This window comes from Solea solea, chromosome 2 (assembly GCF_958295425.1).
Source record: "Solea solea chromosome 2, fSolSol10.1, whole genome shotgun sequence".
Lineage (NCBI taxonomy): Eukaryota > Metazoa > Chordata > Actinopteri > Pleuronectiformes > Soleidae > Solea > Solea solea.
The window spans coordinates 10,085,067-10,107,187 of NC_081135.1; the positions used below are offsets into that span (position 1 = coordinate 10,085,067).

At 42.6% G+C, this 22,121-nt stretch overlaps 1 protein-coding gene across 1 annotated transcript in view; it reads left to right on the plus strand.

The window, feature by feature from the left end:
- Positions 1 to 7,713: 7,713 nt before the first annotated feature.
- Positions 7,714 to 22,121, plus strand: part of LOC131455310 (Krueppel-like factor 7) — a 47,272-nt gene continuing 32,864 nt past the window's right edge. The window contains exon 1 of the mRNA XM_058622866.1: positions 7,714 to 8,610. Within this exon, the coding sequence (XP_058478849.1) occupies positions 8,509 to 8,610 (102 nt within the window). The 5' untranslated portion in view covers positions 7,714 to 8,508. The remainder of the gene's footprint in view (positions 8,611 to 22,121) is intronic.

Here is a 22,121-nt window from a genome sequence, read left to right on the forward strand (position 1 = left end):
GACCTGATCTTCCTGGGACACTCTAAATTGATCATAGGTATGATTGGGAGAGTGGATGGTTGTTTGTCTGTGTATATGTGGCCCTGCGTGACCCTCGTGTGGAGGACAAAGTGGTAAGAAGATGGACGGGAAACAAACCTGCTTTTTTAAAAAGTCAAATGCACCTCCTCATTCCTTCCACCTCAGTTCCTCACATCAAACATTTCCCAAATGTCATGACATCTTGGACATCGCTATCGGATTTGATTTCCTCTCCTCTCTGATTTGAAGTCACCGGGACAGTTTTTGGCTTGTGTGTACCCTTAATTTATGTCTCGTGCTTCTTTGTCTCCTCCACTTTGTCTCGTTTCACTCCTGGCTTTCTCCCTGCAGCTGTTTGAACACAAACACTCTCATCCACGGGCAGGTCTACATGAGGGCCCTCACATATACACGGCGACTCACTGACACAGACCATCAATTTGATGCCTCCCTTTTCATATCTTTTAATAAAACTCCACTCTCCCTCACTTACCTTATCATTTTCTGTGTCACGGACTAAATATGTGAGCGAACCCCGCTCACTAATTGGACACCTGGCATTCTCTTTTTCCTTTTTTTCCCCCCGTGACAACTTGGTATGAAATGCTCTTCTCCGCGGCCTCCAGGAGAGGCAGGGTCCGGGGCGGAGGCAGCAAATCATAACTCCCATTTAATCCGACAATGATGTGACATTACCTAACAGCCGTGCGGGAGATAGAGGGTGAAGAGAAGAGCGACTATGTGAGAAGTGACAGGGATTAGGCCCTATTTGTTTCACTTTTTGACTACTCTTTCCAGGACCGCTTGCAGGAGTGCATGTGCAAATGGGTATTTCCGTCTCCCACTCATTGTCGCCTAATTGGCACTTAGCAGCCGCCCTTCATGGCCTCCTCACTGGCTGTGTTTCTGCTTCACTTTTCTTTCCCGGGCGTAGGAAGCAGCATTGCCGCATCAAACACCATCCAGCTGAGAGGTGCACTTTCCCCTACACCCTTCGCTCCCTCCCATTCCCTCCTCTTCCCTTGCAGCTATCTAACGCAGGAAGGAGTTTGCACCCCAGACAGCCCTGAGCTCTCATTATCGCTTCTCTCCGTCAGCCTGTCGCTCTGAAATCCAACCCCCCCCATCCGCCCTCGCCCTAACTCACCGCCCACCTCCACCTTCTCCTGCTCCTTTGGTTCTTCCCCTGCGGAGGAGCGGCGCGGAGAAGATGAGGGGGATATTGAGGATGTTCTGCATCCCGGGCTTTGAGCCAAAAGAGACAGTGCATACGGCAGACATATGGCCACGTTTTCAAAATCTTATCTTTATTTAACCAGGCCCATCAATCACCAGCAAATTTCCTCATCTGTGCCCGATGGCGCGGGCATAAGGCGCGTTTGAGGACAGATGCCAGCGGCAAATTTGTGTGGTTTTGTTTTCTCTAAATATAAAGGTTTGTCATAATATACCACTGAGATAATTCGAAAAGGGAGAAAGGAAAAATATGCCACATTTGGGTTAATGTTGTGTTCAAACACATGAGAGCATGTGGATGTCGTATTACTCTAAATGAGGCTGAATGAAGCGATAGAGCAGGGATGACACTCGAGGCCCTTTGGCTGCAGGAGACATATGAGAGAGAGAGAGAGAGAGAGAGAGAGAGAGAGAGAGAGAGAGCTGTTTAAGACATTTAGTAGATACATGAACAATCTGGTCCTCCTCTCAAACTTTGGCCTGGGTCATACTGATCTGCTGAGAGCCTCTTTGAATGTCTGCACGCATGTACATGGTCAAACATGGATGAAAAGTTTGAGGGAATCAGGGGGAAACTGGACATTGAACCCTCAGGCAACATTGTAAGAGAGACTGATGGGCATCACTTCAAGAAATGCAGCTAAAAACCAGCTTATGCATGAAATTTGTATTCATATTTCAATTTCAACTTATTTGAGATGGACTGGAAGTCAGTGGAAACCTGTTGTGTGGTCAGCAAAGTCTATGTTTCAGTTTCTTTTGGGACGCAATTGATTCTGTGTGCCAATAATCCGATAAAGTGTTATCAACAAAACACAGCGTGTGCTTGACTAGCCTGTCTTTCTTTCCTGATCTGTCTCCTCAACTACAGAACCAAACAAAACAGTGGAATTAAAAGAAAAGCATTCATTAGTAAAATTTGTGCAATAGTTTGTCAACAGGAAATCATTTAACCAGTTTCACATTTTACTTAGTGTCCAAGTTTTTGGGAGCTTGTATGACCTGGGCCTTAAATGTTCAAGGAACCAGAAACTCAGGGACTCGAGGGGGGAAAAAAACCACCCGACACACTCAGCACAAGCTCCCCGGGGAAAAAAAGGTTTGAAAGATAGGAAAGTTAGAGCGAAGTGAGCTGCACAATAAAATGCCGTTATGAAGTTTTAACCCCGCCAATGTCAGCTAACCATATTAGCATTCCCACATGGGGGAAGGCTGCGAGTCGGAATAGAAATGGGCTGGTTCAGTGAGCAGCGGGAGCAGAGGTCCCATTCGTCTTGTCCTGTTTAAATACACTGGTTAACTCCTGCCAACAGCGGAGCCATTCAGCAAAAGGCCAAGGGCATCTGTCATGTGTTCAGCACATTGATATTGTCCGCTTCCATCTCCCTCTTCCCCACACCCCCCTCCCCCTCTTTCACTTTATCATATATTTTCTTTAAGTTTCTCTTTGTTTATCTCTATCGCTCTTTTCTCCGCCTCTCCTCCTCCTCCTCCTCTTCTGATGAAAGGAGTGAATATGCAGGGAGCTGACATGATTAGCAGCCTCATATCCCCATGATGGATGGCGCCTGCTCCATTATTAATATAGTAAAAGCACCAACTGCCAGGTAAGAGCAATGTCAGCATCCACAATATAACGCTGTGTGCCCACGGATAATGGTGAGCACTTTTTTTTTTTTTTTTAATCTATGATATGCATGTGCTTTGGGCTGAGAAGGAAGATGTTTGGGGGGGGGGGTCGGGGTTCAAAAAAATTCAATTCAAGTCAATTCTCGGCGGAGGCCGCGAGTGTCGCCGCAAATTCACGTTTCACCTGTTTCAGGGACAAGCGGCGCCTTGAAGACGGGACGATGGAATAAAATGGAAGATTAGTTTAAACAGGGAGATTATGGCTACAACATTAAAAACAAATACCCGTGATATTACACCGCGCCATATAAAGTGCAGTATAGCACCGCATGGCTCTCATGTTTCTCCTTCAAGAAAATGGTGAAGCACTTTCTGTTTTGTTCCAAATGTAAAGATTACAGTATACTCCAGACCTAAATATTAGTCATTTAACTGTGTTTTATTTGAAAAAAACACATACTGAGTAAGTTTTGCTGTGATAAAATAACTGTAAAAGCATAAATTTAGTGTCACTTCCAATTAGTACTAAATACAATGTGGAATAATGATAAATGGAACTATTTTTGTGGTATTTTTACATTAAAAAAACATGATTTTCTCTCTGGAATAGTGTTAAATATTTTACTTTAACACCAAAAGTATAAATACCACCTAGATTATAGTTAATTTAACCTGTTTCCTGTAACTTGAACCCTAAAAGTATACAACATACATGACTGTTCATTTAACCCATATTGTGTCACTTAACACTAAATGTATTAAATACACCCTGTAATAGTGTTAAATTGAACCCATTTTGTGTAACTTTAACACTAAACGTGTTAAACACAACCTAGATTACTGTTAATTTAGCCCGTTTCCTGTAACTTGAACCCTAAAAGTATTAAATACAACATAGATGACTGTTCATTTAACCAATATTGTGTCACTTTTACACTAAAAGTATTAAATACACCCTGTAATAGTGTTAAATTGAACCCATATTGTGTAACTTTAACAGTAAAAGTGTTAAACACAACCTAGATTACTGTTAATTTAACCCGTTTCATGTCACTTTAACACTAAAAGTATTGACTAAACCCTGTAATAGTGTTAATTTAACCCATTTTGTGTAACTTTAACACTAAAAGTATTAAACACAAACTAGATTACTGAGAAGGGAGGATGGAAAACAAAAGAAAATGTCAGGAAGTAAAGGGAGGAGGAAACTATTAAATCAGTCACACCTGAGAGCTGACGAGTGAGAGGTTAACAAACAAAAGAAGCTACAGAAGGTGGAATGAATGCGGAAGAAGTGAGTGCAGGCAAATTAAGGAATATTCTGAAGTTCGATGAAGTTCTTTGAGCGACTGAGAAAAGTAAAATGAAAGACAGTTCGGTGCGGGACAAAAAAACGAGAGGAATAAGCTGATCCCTGGAGCAGGAGACCATGATGATCTTTTAAAACCTGCTTGGACGCAGTGGCTGGATTCTCGCCTGGAAGACACCTAGCCTACTAGTAGCAGATAAGTTCAACATTTGGTCTAATTCAATTGTTATTTTCAATATAATATACACAAAAGTAACCTAGCCTTGGTTGTATGTTCATGTTATGTTGGCATCTTTTGTAGCATAGAAATAAGCTAGTTAGCTGTTAATATAAGCTAGTTAATAGTTGTTAGCAACTGCTAATTTAACCCGTTTCCTGTAATTTGAACCCTAAAAGTATGAAATACAACCCTAGACTACTGTTTATTTAACCCATTTTGTGTCACTTTAACACTACAAGTATTAAATACACCCCGCGATAGTGTTAAATTGAACCTTCATAGTGCTACTTTAATGCTAAACGAGTCAAACTTAACACTATTCCAAAGTGTACCTGGCCCCAATGGAAGTGCTGTTAAATTTACTGTGTATTTTTTAAATGATTAAGTCAAAGTGAAAGTGCCATATTGCAGTCTAACTGCATCACGTCAGTAAATAATATATCTCCCTGGTCCACTGATGACATTTCCGCTGCATAGCAGCAACATTTTTGCCTAACAAACTGTTTTTTTGTGACAATGTGAGGGAAATGTGACTCTTCAATTTCACAAGGTGAGATTTTAAGACCACGTTATGTCTTTTTTCAATTTAAAAATCATAAATTCAACAGTTTCAGGCCCCCCCTAAATGTTTGAAATGATTTAATCAAAAGTTTCTCTAAAGGGTGTAACGGGGATTATTAGACCTCAGTGTTTCTGAAATCCTGTCGACGTGACCCTGGTGTTAATCATATCTGCGGCTCTGCCTTGCTCACAGACTTCAGTGTGAAATACTGTCGGGGATGTAAATTTTTGTGCATGTCAGCAGCGAAGCAGACATATTTGCACACAGCTTTTAATGAATGTGGCCTGAGTGCAAAACAAACTTGTTTGCAACACTAGAATGTAAACTGCAGGCGCTTCTGTGGCGGTGATTTGAATAAATGTCATCATAAATTAACCACATCTGTGTTTTTATTTTATTTTTTATTGCTGTTTTCGTTCGGGGGTTGCACACTCGGGCATCAGCAGAACCGCTGGAGCTGCACGACGCGTTTGCAGACGCAGCCAAACTTTAGCTGCAACCCGTCAGAGGACGATATACTCCCTGGTAATTTAGTCACATTTGACAAACAAAAACTGTCACACTTTGTCACACGGGACAGTTGATTTATTTTCAGAATCAAAGCACTCTTTCTCTTAATTCTCCTTGAATCCAAGGGATTATTTGAACAATAAAAAAAGGATTTATCCCTTTTCTGCGTGATACATTTGATGCATTTACTATTATATACTGTATCTTTCTTGTCATTCTCATTCTCCTGCAAAAAACACAGGGGAATTTCAGCTGTATAGGATTTTAAAGAGGAATTGTGGGATTTACAGAAGCGAGAAAAATGAAAAAAAAAGCATCTGTATCATGAAAAATGTCACATAACAAGATATTTTCACATCAGGACATACAACCATATCACGTTACTTGATGACTTATTGTTTGGCTCAGTGAAACTCAAAGGCTAACCATGCATTTCAGTTGAATTTGGAATTCAGAATTTCCAAGTTCCTAGATTGATTTTTGTGTCAGAAATGAATGCACTGCTGTTACTGTTATTTCTGTCTCATTTGTTTCAAATGACATCAGTCGTACACATATTCCACTTCAAATTTTATCTGTTGACGTGTTGCGATGCTGTTTGTAGAATAGAATAGATTAGAATGGCCTTTATTTGTCATTATGCAGGTAAAAACATGACGAAATTGGGGAGGCTTCTCCGCAGGTGTAAAACATGACATAAATATGAATATGTTTGCCTGGCAAACAATCTTAAATATCTTAATAATCTTCAATTGTGTTTATTTTTTATCGACTGATCTGGCTAACAACGGCTAACCTGTGATACATTTGCATCCGTATTCTCAACTGGACAGGTCTCTGAGGCCCCACATTTGACTTCCAACGTGATGATGTTATAACGTGAAAAGGATGTTTATCATAAGAATGTAAAAATATTGTTATAATGTGAAAAAAAAAAAAGATACTTGAAACTTTTCACATAATGATGTGGTAGTGGTGATCTATGATGCCGGCGTGGCAGATAGATGGAGAGTGGAAGAAAGCGAGGAGAGATAAGGAATAAACTGAGCAGATGTTAAGAGTGTGGAAGGATCACACGGGGGGAGAAAGAGGAAATAATTGAAGCAGGCAGGAGGAGGAAATAGAGACAGAGTGACTTGTGTCCAGTGGATAAATGTCAGCGGGAGCTTCGTCGTCCATCTAAGCTGAGCTCCCTCTCTCCAAAACAGCCATGTGTAAATCTCATAGCTGAGGTTCTCGGCCAGCCTCCCCCGGCATTGTAATGAGATTACAGACCCTCCACAACAGAGCGTGTGGCGAGACAGTGAGACAACAGCACTGAGCCTGCGTGGAAGTGAAACCATTTCAGTGGCTTACACAGAGCAGTCGAATCAGCGGCATTACTCACGCTGGCAAACAAGACGTATAGACAAAGATTTGCACACACGCGCACACACACACGTACACATAGTGGACTCTTTCACGCCTCTTTACTGAAAGCACATGAAAGCAGTGCAGAGGCAGATTTTTATCAATGTGTGTGGGTATAACGAGCCACACGGCCGTCACATGCTCCACAGAAAACAACTCATGTTTCAAACGTTTAATGTAAAGCTGGCTCGCTGCTTTTTTGGACACATTTGGATGATGATCCTGACACAGATTTTAATTTGTTATTGCCACTATTGGACGCTGAGTCACCTTTAGTGGAGGCTGACTGCATTTTAGAAACCCCAAAACGTAGAGGTTTGAAAAACTCTCTGTTACAACTGTTAAAAACTGACGTATTCTTCCAGTTTTAAAACAAACTCAAAATTTGAAGCATCACCTGCAACCATGCTCTTATAGCAGCTGTCAATCACAGTGGTGTCTTATGTTCTATGTTCCAATAAATGGGAACACAATTCACAAAATTAACATCATGTTCTATTAAGAGGACCTGAAACTAGCAATGGAGGGCATTAACGCTGTTTCGCTTTGCGTCTTCCTTCCTTCTTTTTTGCAACCAGTAGAGTCGCCCCCTGGTGGCTGACTACTGCTTCTGCTTTGTCTCACTTCCTAGGCTTCACTTTTCAAACTGAACAGGCATTTCTTAGAAGGTCAAAGTCTGAATGGGGAAAAAAAACAGAAACTTTTTTTAATTAATCACAATTGTTGTTTCTCTGTAAGTAATAATTTCTCATTTACACATACATGGACATAAATGGTCATGCGAATTATGTTTTTATTGTTCCTCAAATGCTGTTTTAAATGAAAACACACTGTAGGGATGAAGCTTGAACGCCTCCTCTTCATTATTACAGTCACTATTGCAAGACAGGCAATGTTATAGGAGGAAACTTCATTGTAGAGCCATGATTAAAGCATATTGTCATCCCCTATAGCCTGATGCCTCCTCCTGCATGTCATCAAAATTTAATATTTACACAGTGGGAACAATATAGCAACCTCTTAGTAGTTTCCAGCTCCTATTCGTGGGGACATGGTGTTTACACCACGGCTGCTCCTCACAGACTAGCCTTTCAGACTTTTTTCCAAATCTAATATACCCATCCATAAATAGCTCACCTTTCGAGCCCATATGTGGCGTGAGTGACGCGGAACCGGAGCCAATCCCGCTCTGTGGATGCCTCTCTCCCCGCCTCTCCACGCTCCACCTCCGCTCTAATCACTCCTCAACCGCCCATTTGCCTTAAATGGACAAACAGGGGGAGTTGATTGACAATCCGAACGACGCCCCTTCGTTTACCAAGCCCCTCCCCTCCTCTGGCTCCCCCATCAGTATCTATTTTGGCAACACGCGTCCACGCATGGAGCCTCCATCACCTCCTCCAGTCTCTTTTACGCACCGAGTCCGATAATGCGCGCAGGTGCAGGGAGCCTCTCACCGCCACATTTGCAGCCGCCACACTGAGACACGAACCTCCTCATGGACTAATATGAAAGACGTGGATGTAGAGGTGTGACACAGCCGAAGAACAGGAGAGATTTATTTTTTTTCTGAGTGGATCATTCTTGTTTTCCAGATCACCGCGCGTCAGCATGGATGTCTTGGCGAACCACAGTATCTTTCAGGAACTTCAGCTCGTCCACGACACCGGCTACTTCTCTGCCATGCCGTCGCTGGAGGAGAACTGGCAGCAGGTACTGTATGTCTCAACTTTCACTTCGCCTCTTCCATTGCAGACAGCGGAGCTGCACACGCACATTCCTCCCCCCCGAACACACCACGCGCTCTCGCTGGATGCGGGCGTCAACTTTTTTTTCCTCCCAAAAGCGTGGATGTGTGGAGTTCGGGGAGTGAACTGCTTCCTCACACACATTTACATATATATTTATACAAATATGAGCGATTTCTTAGCAGATTTGGCAAAGTGGATCAGATGTGAACGCACGCCTGTGCGTAATAAAACTGTCAAATGCGTTTTGGGAGGATGGAGATGCGAATCCCGTAATAGGGAGTGAATCGGCTTGAATAATACATCTGCATCACTCACACTACTGAGTTGTGAACCCTTGCGCATGGAGAGAAGTCCCCACTCTTATTCATAATAGATATCCGTACATGTCTGGCTATTTAAATGTAGTGGTGGAAAAATAAAAAGGATATGTGCAAAGGCAGTGTAGGAAAAAGAATAACTGTCATCTGCATGAACCCTCTCACCCCTCCATCCACTCACCCCCCCCACCCACCCACACACACATACACACACACACACTTTCTTCCACGCAGCCACATGGTGATGGAAGCACCGGCATTATACCTTTAATTCCTGCTCTTTTACCGATGATAAAGTGTATTTCTACACGTTTTTATGGCCCTTTGTAGGAATACACGTTTAGTTTCACTCCAAATCATACCTTTCTGTGTCTCAATACCGGTACCAATATCACCAATCTTTCATTTCCACTGATGCCAATATACCAGCCATTTGAAAAACAATGCTCTGTCTGTGTAGCAGACATGTGCAGCCTTCACTCACAAGGGTCACATGAGCAGGTCTCTCTTTTATCTTTTTTTTTTTTTTTAACAGTGTGTCACCTTTTCTTAGTGAAGCATTTATGTTAGATGTTATCAAATTGAACGAGTTTTCTGATTTTCAAAATATCACTGATGCTGAGTATCATATCAATTTCAAATCAGTACAGATACTGATTATTTTATTGCTAAAAATGCAGAGTATCATAACAATATTGATGCTAAGTGTCGTATCAATACCGATAACGGTATCGATACTGATGTTGGGTATTGTATCAATACAGTACTGTGTTGCTACAGATATTGACTTATGTATCGCTAGGAATTCCGAGTATCATATTGATGTAAATGCTAAGTACGGTATCATCGATATTGATATGATACTCAGCAATGGTATCGATATAATACTCCGTATCAACACTAATGCTGAATATCATATCACGACTGATGCTCAGTGCCGTATTGATACCCATGCCGAGTACTGTATCAGCACTGATACTGTATCGATACAGATACTGTGAGTGTTGTAGCAGCTCATCCCCATTTTATGCCCCCGTCTCACACTTTGCACTTTACCAGCATAAAGAGAATCTTCCTAAAGAGACAAACTCCACGCTCCACTATGCTTCTGGCCCCACATAAGCCTGCATGAAGCCCCATTGCACCTGCATTGCTGCTGTCGACGCTGCCACAGCTTATGTTGTTAGTGGGGGGTGATGATGCTCTCCACGCTGCACTTGACTGACCAGAAAAAAAAAATAAAAAAAAAATAAAATCATTGCATGGAAATTTGATGCCGGTATTGTTCATGTAATCAGAGCTCCAGCCTTTCCCCTCATGTCTCTTCTCCATGCGTGAGGGAGGAGGGAAGGAGAGGGGGGAGGAGAGGAGAGGAGAGGAGAGGAGAGGAGAGGAGAGGAGAGGAGAGGAGAGAGAAAACGGTGCGTGACCGTAGATCCATTCGTTGTGGTCGAGCAGCCTAATTGGCATCCTACTGTTCGCCACCACCGACGCATCTTCTCATAACAAGTCTTCAACTCCCTGCCTTCACTGTCTGTCAGTGGATTTTAAATTGCACAGGCCCTCGTAGCGCATGTGTGTGGACTGTGTGCAGTGCAAGTCTCTCTCCCCTGTATCTCACCCACAGCCTGCATATCAAAAATCAATAGCTAATGCAAATAGAAGAAGTGTGTGTGTTTGTGGGAGCGGGGGGTGGAAATGTCAGTTTTCTCTTGACTGTCTGCAGCTTATTGTCGATGAGGCAATATAACGTCCATTTTGTAAATAGAGAAAATTCAACAATCAGTCTTTTAAACAGCAGTTTGGTGTCGCCATTCTCTGATGTGTCGTTTTTACACGTAGGCTTCGACAATAGTCGCACAATCGCGTCTTTAAATAAGTCCCTAATAGTTTATAGTTTTATTATTGGTCCGATACTGAGCAAAATAACTGCCGCATTGGCTATTTTAACAAGAAAATGTACAATCCAAAACTATCCAGAAGGCTAAATATTACATAAATGCCTCATTAAGCACATAATGTAGAAATGTAAATAAATAAAGCACAAGCAGCAGTGGCATTTTAGCAAAATCATGCTTCGGGCTTTTAATTTTTTCTTCACAGCTCGAGTATTTGTTCTTAAAATGGCCAGTTATGACTAGATTTTAGTCGTTTAAAACTGTCACTTCTAGAGATTGGAGGGTTGTATGGATGATTTTTTTGGGTTTTTACCCCAAAGTATTTAACACAAGAATATGTTTTCAATAACACAGATGATGTGATTGTATCTCTCTATTGCTGGTTTATATATTCAATATACTTATAAGGTGTAAAACTTTGGGATAAATGTTATTTTATGGACTGGTATAAACTTATAAACTCTACTTAAAGCTTTGTGTCTACTTCCTGGCCCTCCTTTTTCACACATACAGTCTATGATTGTATTCCAATAAAGGTCAGCGTGAATAAACATCAGTTTTTCTTTGTAGAAAACTTGTGACAACACTGTGTCCTTATGACTCGTCCTGGCACTTTGAAAGCCCCCCCCACTCGTCTCCTCCCTGCAGCGCAGACATGCTGTTGGCGTAATGGTCATCGTAGTGACATGAAGATGCCACGAGACTCGTCTGAACGCAGGAGTTATGAGCTGTGGCTCGCCTTAAAAGCTCCGTCTCCAGCCGACGACCCGCGGTTTGAGCGATCCCCTCTGTGTTCCAGGCACAATTTAGAGTTCGATGCTTTTATGGGGTCTCGTGGTGAGATAGGAGGCCATTGTCGACGTCCCCCTAAATCGCTCCCTGAGATGTGATGGAGAGAATGGAGACTGTGTCCCCTGATGGTGTCTGTGAGGCGGTTATAGAAAGACAGGGAGCAGGAAAAGGGGGGGAAAGTGTTTTGGAGGTCTGCAGATGGTACATTTGAGGCTGCTGTTTGTTCCATTATTGAACCTAATGGTGCCAAACTGAACTGTGGCGTCTCACTTCTAAATCCCACTACAGTTGGTTGTTCAGAGCAGGAGCAAACGGCACGGCTGAGCTGGATTTGGAACAAGCAAACGCTCATTTAGAACCCGCTCATTATTTGCGGAACCCAGTTTACCCTCAAAGCGAAGCGTGCGCACGTCACTTAACATCGTCTTGCAGCAGAATTGGCTCGTTATCTTGGCTGCCATTTCCACCGCTTGTTGTGCTCTTTTGTAAATGGGAATTTGCTCTGATAAAGCCGTGTTTTCACAGTTTGAGCATTTAGCAGCGTCTTTGGAGCATTTAGATGGAAAAAAAAAAACACACACACAAACATCTTGACTCATCTCGCAGCCTGATGTGAATCCTTTTCTCAGGTTCAGCTCTGGATGCGTCCCTCACCCACATCACTTGACCCTGACGTGTAACAGGACACCACACAGATGACCGTCTGTCATTGACCTCAGGACACAGCCCCACACCCTGCAACACATATATTATCCCTTAGGGATTTCGACACACACACACATACACACACATAAAGTGAGTGCCTGATGCCTACCCAAGCGAAATGTCTGCCGCACAGTGCATTACGCGGGCTGCTATATGTGGATGTGGACAGATTGTACGTGGCTTCGGTGTTTCTAAATGTGGATCACACACAGCAGGGCACACCGGTGCGACCTCCATGTGCAAGCCCACATGCTCAGATGCATCCACTCGTATCTGCTCCTCGGTATAGCGACTCGATAACGTGCACATTTTTCCAGGCAGCGGCGGCTCCATCAGGGAAGTTGAGGTGCACAGAGGTGGGGGGGGAGTTGCCGAGCATGCACATTCTCGCAGCTCCAGGGTTTCGTATTTCACAGTCCGGTGGACTCCACTACCCCCCCAGGACTGATGAGTACATGCAGATAGACAGTGAAGAGGAGGGTATGGTGTCATGGAGCAGCAGGAGGAGGAGGAAGACAAAAAAAAAATGCAGATGGATGAAACTAGTTTGTATTTTGGCAGCTTTCAGGGGGTCTGTGGCTGAAACTGTGGTCAGGGCCAGAGCCATACCTTGACATTGTGACTCCTCTATCTGATAATCATTGTTAAGTAAATACACCAGACTCCTCTGTTAAATGATGAGATTGTCTTGCTAAATGTTGGAGATTAACCCCACATGTTCAGGATTGTCAACTCTTTTTTAACTTGGCTACAGTCCGGCATCGTTCGGTTTGATTCTTGTGCCTCTTCTGGTGACAGCACTCTGACCAATCTGATGACATCACGCATAGTATCCCCTCAGCTCGCTTGGAACCTCGCCTGAGCAGGTGGTTAAAAAAAAAAAAAAAAGGAACCAGGTACTAGGAACCAGGTACTATCGCAAGTGCAAAAGCAAAATAGCCGTGCCGTGCTATTTGACATGGCCTCGAGATTCGAAATTGGTCCGCTTTTAAAACCTGAAGTTCACACGCTATTCTATTGGACGATACTAGTGTGAAGTCACATTGTATGTACTGTGCGTTATCATCTATAACTTAATCCACAATGTGTTCTTTTAAAAAAGACACGATGCTCGCGACTGAGAACATTAACTACTCGGGGGGGGGGGAATGTTTAGTGACACTATAAATCAAGTGAGAGTTTCCTATAGACTTCTATTTAAATGGATCAAGAAAGAGCTGTGTGTGTGTGTGTGTGTGTGCACATACTCACTGGTGTGCAAGTGTCTCACTATGTTATGTAATCCTCAGTAGGCCACAGCTGCTTTCTCACACACAGCAGGCATGCAAGGGGAGCACAGCCAAGTACCCCCCCCCCCCCCCCCCCATCTTCCTCCATCCCTTGGTCTTCCTCTCTGTCTGCCCCCCCCCGTGTTTTTGTTCTTCTTATAGAATTAGCTCAGTATAGATTTTTGATCTGACTGTTGTGTAAGCTCGGGTCAGGGCTACGTGGCTCCGCTCGGCTGAAACGTTGCAGCCACTCTTCTTCTTCTTCTTCTTCGGAAAAGAAAAATGAATAAGTGTTCAAACCCCCGCTCGCATCATCGCCGTGACCTTTTTAACCGTCCGCTGTTTGATGTACGTTTATGCAAATTGAAATTAAATCAGTCCCGTAACGGCCGCAGTTCAGGATTCCGCAAGCAGAGGGAGGAAGGACAAACTGGGACTTAATCTCGTTTGTCTCCAAAGAGTGGCGCGGGAAGTGTCTCGGCTCCACACACCGGCGGCGTTATTAAAATGTCACATCAGCTGCGAGTAAGAGATGTGGAATCCCTGATATCGAGCTTGGAAACATGCCAAATCGGAATTGAGTTAGTTCCATTTCGGTTTGGCTGAAGCCTGCTCCCATTTCCTACAAAGCATCTCAAGATGCGGAACGTCGCCGCGTGAGCCAGGTGTTACAGCGAGATGTCCACACGTGGGATTTCCTGCACAAGTGGGTTTGTCTGCAGTTTCCATGGTGGGCCGCCCACACGTGTTTGCCAACTTTAAGGCTCGTGCCCACTTAGTGTCCTTTCCAAGCAACCTGGCCACTAAGTGCGTCAAGTGGGCAAATTATGCAGGTCCCATATGGTGTCACTAACATGGGAAGCACCCATGTGGGCAAACAAGGATGGGGTCACCATGGAAACCATGGACAAACCCTCTTGGGACCCCGAATATAAACTTTATGTGGCCCACATGGACATGCTGGCTGGGCAGTGCACTGCTATGTTCTAAATAAAAATAATATTAAGTGTATGTGTATAAAAAAATCAAAAAGTTTTAGTGGCTAAGCCAGCAGTTATAAAGCTTTTTTTTGTTTTTGTTTTAAATCAATCATCAAATATTAAAAATCAGACCTCAATCCTTTGAGAACAGACCCGGTCAAGCAAAACTATCAGACCTGACTGAGGCAGCGTTTGTGTGTATACAGCAGCAGAGCTTTTATCTCAAACCCTACTGCTGAACAAAAGGGTTTTTTTTGAGCACGAGAATTAACTTCTAAACTTTTTGGAGGCAGAAGAGAAATGGCAAAAGTCACTCTGCTTAGTTACAGCTAATTAATTTGTTACTTGTAATTCCTTTAAAACACACCAAGCCTCTTTTTCTAGCTAAATTGAAGACATCCATGCTGCCTCATGACGCACAGATGTGGAATATGAATTTTGTTTTCTCGCCACGTTTGTTTTTGAAGATTTGGTCACTTCTGACCCAACCGTGGTCAGAAGATCCGCGTTGAATCTATTCGACGTGACTTGGCCCGAGACGAAATAGAGGAATGAAAGGGAGCATTTGTGTGGCATCTCTGTGCCGGAGCCTTTTTTTAGTGCCTTCAGACACGAGCTTATGTCCTCTGTCTAAGAGAAGACGCATGTGTTGTTTTTGCAGCGGAGAAAAAGGGCGCCCTAATGAAAGAGTTGGTCTAATCAGTATGAATACACAAATGAGTTGTGCAAAAACTCAGTTTGGTTCGTGAGCGTCAGACATGATATCAACAATGTTTTGTGCGAGATGTTAAACTTGTTATTTTTTCCCTTTGTTTAGCCTCTTTGAATGTCGTGACGCACAATAGCGTCTTAGATTTTAGCTACCATCATATGGCAATGTGGAATCTGTGGTGTCTTTTCTTGGTTTAAAAAGATGTTGCAGTTCTGATATTAGTTGGGTATCTCATTCGATATTTCATTTGTTTGAAACTATGCAATTTGAAGTGCATTTCATAAATGTTACAATCATAACCCTGAAAGAATAGAAAATGCTCAATTTTGATTGAAGACACCCAAACTATAGCTTGACTGGAAAAGATATACCGCAAATCATAATCATAATTTATGTCAGATAAAATTGCAATTGGATATTTTACCCACGTTGTTGATAATACATTTTATGTGGATTAAAAAAAGACATAGAAACCACATAGAATGATATCAGAAAACAACTCCTTCAATTTCAAGCCTGATTATTTACAGTTACAGTAGAGTTTGACCATATTTATAGGCAAACCCATTGTAATACATCATATCATCTGTGGAATTGATATGAATTGTACTACCACATAATTAAAGCTAAGGTCTGTATTTTAAATGCGTTATACAGATCATTAAAATTACATTTTAGGGTGGCTATACAATATTTATCATGTTTTGTCAGAAAGAAAACCTTTCATGAGCTCATAGAACCACCTGTATTCAGCTTTTTATCGAGTTCTATCTCCTTTATCAGGACATTGTCTAAAAATATTGAAATATTACTTATAAGTAGTAACCTTAAGAGATAAAAACATGGTTTGATTGAATCCTCACATACGTTTTTAGTGTCAGGACCAGAATCACATTATGACACACATGCACCGTGGCCAGATACAGGTGTGTGTCTGTGTATGTTGTGTAATGAGATGTGCAAGCGACCCCCTGACCCAGTAACATCCATTCTGCCATAAGAGCGCCGGGTGAACTCTGCCACCTCTGTCTCATCACTCAGGCGGCTGAGAGGCGATTGCCAGCGATAGGTGACTGCCACTGCTTTATGGGCACTGATGAAAAGGTGGGAAGCACTGATGAAAGAGAGGGGAGCATTCATTTGTCTGACGCCGCGGTGACTGGCCTGTCAGAGAGAGACGTAGAAGGGTGAGAGGCGAAGGGGGGAGGCGGGGGAAGCGGTGTGGGAGAAAAAGACAGTGTTGGAGGGAGGGAGAGAGAGAGAGTGGTGAACAAGCACATCTTTATGTATGGCTTCGTCTCTGAAATGCTCTGCCACCCCAGGTTTGATTAACAGCGAGGAGAGGGAGCCAGTCATTTTTTTTTTCTTTGCCTCACGCCAGCACGCATGGCTTGGCAATGACTTTCACATCATTTGAGGTGAAATCGGGAAGCTGTTACAGCGCTTTACAGCGATCCGACATGCTTCGCTTCTGCCATCCGGCTGGGCGACCAAAAGGATGAGACGGGGAGCGAAGAGTCTGAGGGACTCGTTTCATTATGCTCTGGAATCGCTCTCTCTTTTTATCTCGTCATGTCTCTGGCGCTCTCTGTCTTCGCTGACAAACTCGGGAGAAGACAGTTTTGACAAAGTCACGGGCGCGTTGTTTGATTTGCCCCGCGCTAACCTCCGTTTTAAAACCGGTCCCTCAGCTGAAAGTTGAACTCGGGGGAGAGTTATGCAATCAGAATTGTGCACATTGCCGAACAAAGGCCCTTTTTATACAGAGCATGACACGGAGAAAAGGAGCCAAGTAGAAAATTTGCCGCAGAAATTGTTGCATTAAACCAATTTGCATTTCATTTAAGATGGCTCCCCAGATAATTCAAAAAAAGTTACGCGCCAGGAACAGTCAAGACGTCTGTGATCCCGGCGTGTTTATTCCCAGGTATAAACACTCTACTCCTCTACTGCACAGCTGTGCGAGCCCAATGATGACGACAGATTTATAGCAGTAGTTCAACATTTTGGAAAACTTAAATACAGTCTGGAGGTTTGAATGTGACGCCCACTCTAAGACCATGTTGCGTCTTTTCATGAAACGATAAACTACGGCCAAGTGGAAGCCGTTTAAGAGATTAGATGGATAACATAATCCTTAATTAGTCACACGTGTGTTACAGCAAAAAGTAAATGTGGATTTTAAACATTAAAAATGGAAAACGGGATTAACAATGTTTACAATGTAAACAGTGGAAAGTTGGGGCTAAGGCTACATGGACTATGTTTTAGCCTAAACACAAAAACAATCTGCATTCAGATGAGCATTTTAGCTCCTAATCCCATGTAATCTGCATGTAACATGCCTGACAATGACCTTTTTGCCTAGTTTCATAGAGTGAAAGTGGGGTAAATGCATCATCATTACCAAAGACATCAATTTCTGCTCATCCAGATTTAAATGCAACCCCCGTTGTTTTCAAACTAACACGGAGCCAGCAGCTGTTTAGACTAAAGCACTGGGGTAATAAGGCTGCCACTTTTTTTTATGTGAAATTCAGATATCCATTCAAATTTGTGGGCCAAATGTTCAAATGAAGCCTGAATTACTTTTAATCATGTCACAGAATATTTATTCAAACTAGATTTTTGGAAAAGGGTGAAAGCCTCATGGGGTAAATGTGGAAAGCAGACACCATTTGAACTTATACAGTATGCTTTAAAATGAAAACAAGAGTAATGTGGCTGTAGCGCCTCGGAAATTTGAGTTTGATAGGAATGGACATTTCGAGCAAAAATGCTATTGGAATATTCCATGGTATTATTAATGGAATATTTGAATATTCTTAACTCCATCTAGTGACATGAATGCAGGATTCACAGAGTGTTGCACTAACGGGAGCAGTTAACGGGATGCATTCAAATACCCTCGTAAATTTCATCACCTCTGCAGGATCTACAGTTTAGAAGATGAGCTTAGATTATGAACTTCAAGGTGCATCCATGTAATCTGTTAAATTGTATCACTGCTGCTAACACACTGATAAAAAAAAAATATTTTATAACTTTTTAATATCACAATTAGTCACAGTAACTGATCGACTTTTTTTTAATCAAACCAATAATTACAGGGTCCTTTAAAATTGCTCACCATCTATTATTAGATGTGCAGCTATCTGACGGGCTTAGATTTTTGGGGCTTCATCAAACCGTGTTGGCCTGCTCGCTGGTTGCTGATGACGCCGTGTATCTGTTGGCACTTGTGCAAGTGGCTGAATCTCATCACCTCAGACTGATTGTGTATCATCGCCCTGATCGTCTTCCTGACTGGTGCCACAGTTTCTTTCACGTTCCAGCCTGTGTACATGTTTGGAAATCCACCGGCTCTGACAATGGACACGTATTCACGCCGTGTCCAGGAATTATATAGCCGTGATTGGCTGTGACATGCCAGGCATTACATCCCATCTTCCCGTCTTACCTGTTGCTAGGCAGCCTTGGCAAGCTGGAAGAGCAGCTTTTGGCCTATTTGTTTGTTTAGCTGTCAGTCTGAGAGGCTAATCCCACCTCGAGGGACACGGAGAGCCATCCAGAAACCAGAGATCCAGCCATGTGGACCATCTCTCGCCAAAGATGGAGGGAGAGAAAGGGAGAGGGTGAGTGTGTGTGTGTGTGTGAGGGTACATAAGGGCAATTTGCCCTGAGTAAACACCTCTGCTTGTTGTTGTCATCTTAAGCCATTCGTCAATCACGGCCCTAAACTGTCTATGGTGATAGCCACAAGGACGTGTCACGGCACTCTGAAACCAGTCAGAGCCTTTATAAAGCATGACGACAGTCATTGGTGGAGATGGCAGCTGAGTCGTCAGAGGTGGCCATCAGCGTCTTTCAATTCCAAACCTGATTATTTGTGTTGCCGCAGAATTTGACTGTATTTATAGGCAATTTCATGTAAATATCCCTTTTCTTGTAACATTGAAACAACCCTATAAATACACCCAGATACACAGATTATATACAGCTAGAAACCAGAAATGAGTGCATTATTTTAAGGGTTGATATCATGGTATTTACAATGTGCTGTCACTATCTTGTAAAGAAGCACAAACTTAGCCCAGCTTTTCATGAGCTCAGAGACACAGCCTGTGGCCAGCTTTATACGGAGATACATCAAGTTTATCACGATGTAGCCTATATTGAGATATTCTTCATAAGTGTTATCACCCAGCCCTCGCCTGAGGGTATGGGAATGTGGGAAAAGATGCGACAAAGCCTGTTATTGGGTTGGGAAAAAGGGATTTTGTGCTTGACTTTTAGCTGTATATTACTGTATGTAAGTGCCAGAAAGTCTGTGTGTCTTGTCGGTGCTTTGCCCTCCGGTCTCGGCACTCATGCAAACCAAGTAGTGTTTTTCCACCTGGTTTGACTCACTGAACCAAAAGCTGCCTGATTGGTTGGCCTGTGAGTCTCTCGTCTGCTTCTTCTCCAATGATTCCTCAATCTATCTCCTGCATTTATACGTAAATCCTTTTGCATCATCATCATCTCTCTTTGCCATTTAACCTTTTACTTGGGTGGCTTCACATTTCAAAATGTGTAGGATAAACAGGTCACAAATTATTATTCTTTTGGCACACACACACAAAAAAACCATATAGTAGCTACTTCCACTCCTTTTTGTCACTCGTCTGTTTTGGCAGCTTAAAGGCAGAAGTAAGGACACTTCTGTTTGCAAAACTCTCCTTACTTCAACTTCCAGCTGAGGAACTGGCCTTAAACGATGGTTTCCCATTGTCAGCAGCTGATGCTGAACTCACTGGAAGATTAAACTTTGTCCCAAATTACCCTAAAGACACAGATCTCTGCAGCCAACTGGGTACATTACACGGTTTCAGTCACTTCCAGGCCTCTGCGGGGATGAGCTGTCAAAGATATGTCTCATTTCCTCCGATTCAGCTTGAATCAGGATTAGGCTACATCTCAAAGCCCGAAAGCATAACGTTTCACTATGAAATATATTATTTTGACATGCACTTTTGGCCTAAAAAAAAAAAGAAGCCTACAGGTGTCGATGTAGACAGACACAGCCGCTGAGAAGATGCTGCACCCGGCTTAACTCTTTGCACGGCCCGGGAAGTGCCCTTCTGTGATTTAATGAGACCTGTGGGAAGAAGCATTCATCAGTGTGACAGTGAACCTCTGCTTCCCATTGTTCTATCCTGGTATGTGAGGAGAGCACTGTGTGTTTTAGCCTTAATGATGGGCTGGCAACCCTTAGATTAGATGAATCTCCTGGTGCTAATTAAGAACCACGCTGCCAAAAGACATCTGTTTATACCTTCCCAGAAGCAGTTTGCGGGATCTGTTTCACAGTATTGGAGATTTTGATATTTTGACCTCCGTTGCCAGATTAATGGTTTGTGTTTATAAAGCGATTTTCTCGTCTTGACGACCACTCGAAGCTGCTTTACACGACAGTTTTGTAATCCACACTTTCTGGCGGTACAGGAAAATGAAAGAGATGAATAAAATATAATCTTGTCAAGTCACTTTTTTGTCTAAAAATAAATCCTTTTGATAGTTTGATCTCAATTGTGTGCTGAAGGCAGAGTCTTGTGGGCTGTCATTTGAGTTTTATTGACAACACTGGGTGCAAAAACTACAATTTTCTTCGGCAGCAATGTATTCGTCCGCTGTGCAAACACAGTTTGAGACACAATGCATAATTGCAAATAAACGTTTGTCGTTTTCTGTCCGTAGAGAATAATAAAAACCTCAATTACAGTAATTGCTTCACTGGTTATTGTAGGAATAATAAAAAATAAAGGTACAGTGTGTAGGATTTAGCAGCATCTATTGGTGATGTTGTGTGTTGCACCTGAACAGCTCTCACTCTATGGTAGCCTTCAGTTATCATTAAAACACTAAATGTGTACAGTTTGTTCCTTAAAAACATGCTAATCCAACATGGATTAAAAAAGCCCGTAATAATTTAACCAAAATCTTACACACTGGACCTTTTAGTATTGCCCAGTCCTATGCAAGAGAATTTGTTTTATTATTCATAAATGGATCCAAAAAAATAAGACATAACCTCTTGATAATGATGATCATCCCATGCTACTCTACAAATCTACTATATATCTGTTTATGTATCCCAGACGCAAGTGCACAACATTCTATTATTCAGTAAAAACATCAATCTGTATTTGGATTTAGCAGTTTGTGATTTAAGGAGCATTTAACAACCCCCTGCTGCACATGTTTCCCCCCCTTCTTTTAAGTTAACTGATGCTGTCACATAAATGTTTCACTACCAAAACCAATTCCCCCATGTGTATTTCCAGGGAAAAGCATTTCATAACTTATCCTAACAAGGATGAAGGCGTCCCTGTCTCCCCGTCTCCCCCCTCTCCCCGCCATCCCTCCCTCAAATCACTCGTTTCTCTGAGCGTTCTGTGTGGCTAGACGCTAGCACATCCTCCAGTTTACTGCTACATGCTATTCAGTCTATTGCCCCAGATATTATTTCATTGTAAAATGATGCCAATTAGTAAAGCCAGTCGCCACTGGCTGTAGTCTGGCTCCTTCTCCACTCCGGCGGGGAAAGTTATTTGGGTCGGCAGCTATTTTCAGCCTGTGATGTTGCCAGGAATACTTAAGGGAGCAGCCACTGTTTTATAAGAGAGCACATCAATAATTTTCATTGGTCTATGTTTGTGTGTGTGTGTGCGCGTGTGAGGAAGAAAGTGCGCGGCAGAGTTGACTGAGTTTATGTGTGTGCGCTTGTACCTGTGAACGTGTGACGGAGAAAACCGTCAA